Below are 4,902 nucleotides of genomic sequence, written 5' to 3' on the forward strand. Positions count from 1 at the left end.
GGGGCGGCCGCTCCGGCTGCCATTTCATCGCGCCGCCGCTCGCTCCCTCCATTTTCTCTGCGGCTGCCGCCGCCGCCCGCCCCGGCCCCGGCCCCGCCGTCGTCCCGCGCCCGCCGCCCCCCGTCCCCTCCCCTCCCTTCCTCTCCCCCCCCCCCCCCATGTAGCCCCGCGGCAGCCCCCCCCGCACACGCCCAGGCGCGGGGCCGCCTCCCGGCATGAGGAGCTGCAAGATGGTGCGGGTGGCCAGCGTGCTGGGGCTGGTGATGCTCAGCATCGCGCTGCTCATCCTCTCCCTCATCAGCTACGTCTCGCTCAAGAAGGACAACATCTTCGGCGCGCCCCGCGCCGCCGGCCCGGGGGGGCCCCGCATGTACATGTTCCACGCGGGATTCAGGTGAGGGCGCGGCCGGGCGCGGGGATGGGCCCTTCCCATCCCTCCCGCGGCTCCCCTGGCTCCCCAGCCCTCCCCCTCCGCATCCCTCCGCATCCCTCCCGACCCCCGCCGGCCTCCGCATCCCTCCCGACCTCCCGGCTCGGCGGGAGGGCCCGGGCAGGCCCCGCGGCCCGAGCGCTCGGCGCAGCCCCCCGCCCGCGGCGGGGATGCGGCTTCCCCCGCCCCGCCGAGCTGCCCGCGGGGAGCGGGAGGGTCCCACGGGGGACCGCGGTACGGGGGGGGCGCTGGGCGAGCCGCGACGCCCCGGGGGGCTGAAAGGTCCCGGTGCCGCCTGGGGTGGGCACGGCCCGGTACCCTCGGTGCCGCCGGGGATGGGAACGGCACGGTGCCCCCGGTACAGCCCGGGATGGGCACGGCCCGGGCTCCCCGGTACAGCCCGGGATGGGCACGGCCCGGTACCCTCGGTGCCGCCGGGGATGGTCACGGCTCGGTCCCGCTGGTACACCCCGGGATGGGCACGGCCCGGTCTCGTTGGTACACCCCGGGATGGGCATGACCCGGTCCCGCTGGTACACCCCGGGATGGGCACGGCCCCGTCTGCCCGGTGCAGCCCCGGCCCGGCGGGGAGCGGTGCGGCCGGCGCTGTCCGTGGTGCTGATACCGGCCGGGGCGGGCGCGGGGCGGGCACGGCCGGTAAGGGGCTGTGGGTCGGGCTGTGGGTCTGTGTGTGCGTGTCTGTGCGTGTGTGAGTGCGTGTGCCTGTCTGTGCGTGTGCATGCGTGTGCGCACACGTGTGTGCGCGGGTCCATGAGTGGGTCGGTGCGCTCACTTCCAGGTCCCAGTTCGCCCTGAAGTTCCTGGACCCCTCGTTCGTGCCCATCACGAACTCCCTGAGCCAGGAGCTGCAGGAGAAGCCCTCCAAGTGGGTCTTCAACCGGACCGCCTTCGCGCACCAGAGGTGAGCGTGGCCAGGCGCCGCTCCCCGGGGCTCCCCAAAACCCAGTCCGGGCCCAGCAAACACCCTGTGCTGCCAGCATCTGCCAGCGGGGAGAGGCGAAGGCTGAACCAGGGCGTTTCCCCAGAGGGTCACAGCTGATCCTTCAAAGCAGGACACAGGCTGCCACACACGTGTTATCCTGCCACAGCCTGACCCAGTTTCCCCAAGCACGAGTGGAGCTGTGGGTACTTCCAGTTAAACAGAGGGGGGGGTCTCAAACCTGAACTGAGCCATGAAATTGTGTGTGTGTTGGTGGCCAAAGCCCAGCTCACCCTGGCAGCACTGGGAAGCGCCGGGATGCTCTGCCCTCCCGCTGCTCCGGCCGCAGGGATGGGCTCAGAGGGGCCCCATCCCACACCCAGCAGCCCCCTCCTCGTGCTCCTGCCTGCAGTCACACCGCCTCTCCCAGAAAGGCTGCCTCAGTTCCTCCAGCTTCCAGCAAGCTGCTCCGGATGTCGTGGGAAGGAACACGTGCTTCCCGCTTCCTCGCCGCCATGTGCACGCCTGGGCAGCCTCTGTTATTCATTGGCTTTGCTGATGCATACAGATATATGTGTGTGTATCTATACGTACATCTATATGTCTATATCTATGTCCATCCCTATCTATATATCTATCCTTATCTTCATATCTATATATCTCTGTGTCTATCTCTTTGTACCTATATATCTCTGTATCTATGTATCTATCCCTACCTCTGTATCTCTATATCTCTGTCTCTATCTCTGCATCAATATATCTACACCCATCTCTGTATCTATATATGGCTCTCTATACTATATATAGCTATCTCTATATCTCTCTCTATGTCTGTATTTCCATCTCTTTCTCTCTCTCTCTCACTGCCTATCCCTCCACCTCTGTTTCAGGGCTGTGCTGGCACTCAGGGCGTGGGTCTCTCCTGCCTTGGGGTCTCTGCCACCCAAAGCAGGATGAGCACAGCCCTCCCCGTGCCCACCGGTGCTCCCACCACCCCAAAGGAGCCACAGCACATTGTGTGCCCTGTCCTTCCCCGGGACAAGGCGTGACAGTGGCCAGCGTGGCAGCGGCCACCCCTCCACGTCGCTTCACTCCCGGCCCCGCCAGCCCGTCCCGCACCCGTCTGTCTCTGTGCCACCCCTCCCACGGCTTCAGCTAATGCCTCAGGAGCTGCCTGGGCTTGTGTGCGAGCCAGAACCCAGCTTAGGGCACCCACTGGGACTCCATTAATGCCGAGGCACTGGCGGGCACGAGCTGGAGGAGGGTTGTTTGCTCCCCATAAACACGAGCAAACAAAGGGATACCGGTTGTCTCAGCTTCTGCCCCTCCACGGAGGCTCCTGAGCAGCCCTGGCTTTGAAGGGTCCCTAAGAACCCTGTGGGAACGCTCCCCAAAGGTGGCACTAAGGGGTTACAGCAGCTCCCACTTGGGTTTCGAGGAGAACAGGGGCAAAACACCCACTGAAAGGTGGGAGCACCCCATTAGTACTTTGGGCTGCTTAGTGTTGGTCCATGGACCACGTGGCAGAGGTGATGCCACACCACATCCTTCAGGGAACTGCATTAAGCCTACCTGAAAAGCCACCCCCCCGCTGCAGAAACGGGGGGGATCTAACTCCCTGCTCCCTTCTCTCCCCCTGTTCCCCTTTAGGCAGGAAATCCTCCAGCACGTTGACGTCATCAAGAACTTTTCCTTGACCAAGAGCAGCGTGCGGATCGGGCAGCTGATGCACTACGACTACTCCAGCCACAAGTACGTCTTCTCCATCAGCAATAACTTCAGGTCGCTGCTGCCCGACGTGTCGCCCATCCTCAACAAGCACTACAACATCTGCGCCGTGGTGGGCAACAGCGGCATCCTGACCGGCAGCCAGTGCGGGCAGCAGATCGACAGGGCCGACTTCGTGTTCCGCTGCAACTTCGCGCCCACCGAGGCCTTCCAGAAGGACGTGGGGAGGAAAACCAACCTCACCACCTTCAACCCCAGCATCCTGGAGAAGTACTACAACAACCTCCTGACCATCCAGGACCGCAACAACTTCTTCCTGAGCCTGAAGAAGCTGGATGGGGCCATCCTTTGGATCCCGGCTTTTTTCTTCCACACGTCGGCCACGGTCACGAGAACGCTGGTCGACTTCTTCGTAGAGCACAGGGGGCAGCTAAAGGTCCAGCTGGCTTGGCCAGGGAATATCATGCAGCACGTTAATAGGTGGGTACCTCTGCCTCGTCCTTTCCCTGTCCCTGGGTCTCCCTAGAAACACAACTCCCTGTTTCACTCTCTGGATGGCACCATCATGCCAGTCAGGACCTGGTGCTGCTGGTTTCAGCACACACGCTGCTCGCTGTAGCTCCAGGGAGCAGCTCAGTTGCATCCCTTACAGAGCACGCAGTGAGGTGGGATGGGGGTGGCAGCACAGCGGGGTCTGTGGCAGCTGCTGCTGAGCTGGGGGGAGCACAGGCAGCAGAGTGAGAGGAGCAGAAGCCCAGCACCACGTAGGGCAGGGCTCACTGCTCCCAGCCAGCAAACAGCCATGCTGACAGTCCGAGGACAGCTGCAGTCAATGGAAGGGGGATGATGTTGCCAGGGGACAGTGTATCATGCTTGTCTGGGTAAGGCACTACCCCCAAAACCAGAATCAGTCAGCAGGAGGTGTGCTGCTCAGGCTGTTCTGCACTCCCTGGTTGTTGCAGACCCACGTCCCGAGCAGCCTCTGCCTTGCTCGGGCTGTCACCTGCCACCACTGATGGTCCCCAGCCAGTAGCTTCTCTTCTCCTTCCAGCAAGCCCACAGCATCACTTGTCCCCAGACTAACGCTCCTCTTTCCTTCCCCAGATACTGGAAGAACAAGCACTTGTCTCCGAAGCGGCTGAGCACAGGTATCCTCATGTACACCCTTGCCTCTGCTGTGTGTGAGGAGATCCACTTGTACGGGTTCTGGCCCTTCGGGTTCGACCCCCACACCCGGGAGGACCTCCCGTACCACTACTACGACAAGAAGGGAACCAAGTTCACCACCAAGTGGCAGGAGTCCCACCAGCTGCCCGCAGAGTTCCAGCTGCTCTACAGGATGCACGGTGAAGGACTGGCCAAACTCACCTTGTCGCATTGTGCCTAAAGAACCCACGTCTCCAAGTGCCAAATGATTGTCTAAAAAGTGCCCAAAACCCAACTAAACATTCTTAGAGGTGTAATTCTTAAAAACAAAAAGGAAAAATGCCACCCTACCCACTAAAAAAAACAACCCCAAACCCAACCCTAAATTATTTTCCATTATCTAAAGATGCTTTTCAGTCACCCTGGTCGCTGCCCACCGAAGGGCTGGAGCGCGCTGAGCAGCGCAGCAGCATTTCCCCAGGCCTGTGGATGCTATCCATGCAGCAGCAAACTGGAAGTATTCCCCATTTATTCCAACCCCTCCCAGTATCTTCTGAGACATTTTGATATTCTAGCATCCCACTAAATGCCCCAAACCTCTCAGTTCCATTGCCCCTTCTCCATTAGAGCTAGAAATGCTGATTTTACAGGACCTGCT

General features: G+C 61.6%; 1 protein-coding gene across 1 annotated transcript; it reads left to right on the forward strand.

Annotated features, from left to right (window-relative positions):
- Positions 1-215: 215 nt before the first annotated feature.
- On the forward strand, positions 216-4,485 carry ST8SIA3 (ST8 alpha-N-acetyl-neuraminide alpha-2,8-sialyltransferase 3; the record flags this gene model as incomplete). The annotated part of the gene is made up of 4 exons (XM_084277962.1): positions 216-394; positions 1,230-1,352; positions 3,021-3,578; positions 4,203-4,485. 4 exons carry the CDS (start codon positions 216-218, stop codon positions 4,483-4,485), a joined length of 1,143 nt encoding a protein of 380 aa, XP_084134088.1.
- Positions 4,486-4,902: the final 417 nt, after the last annotated feature.

This window comes from Gallinula chloropus (genome assembly GCF_964237585.1).
Source record: "Gallinula chloropus genome assembly, chromosome: Z".
Classification (NCBI taxonomy): Eukaryota; Metazoa; Chordata; class Aves; order Gruiformes; family Rallidae; genus Gallinula; species Gallinula chloropus.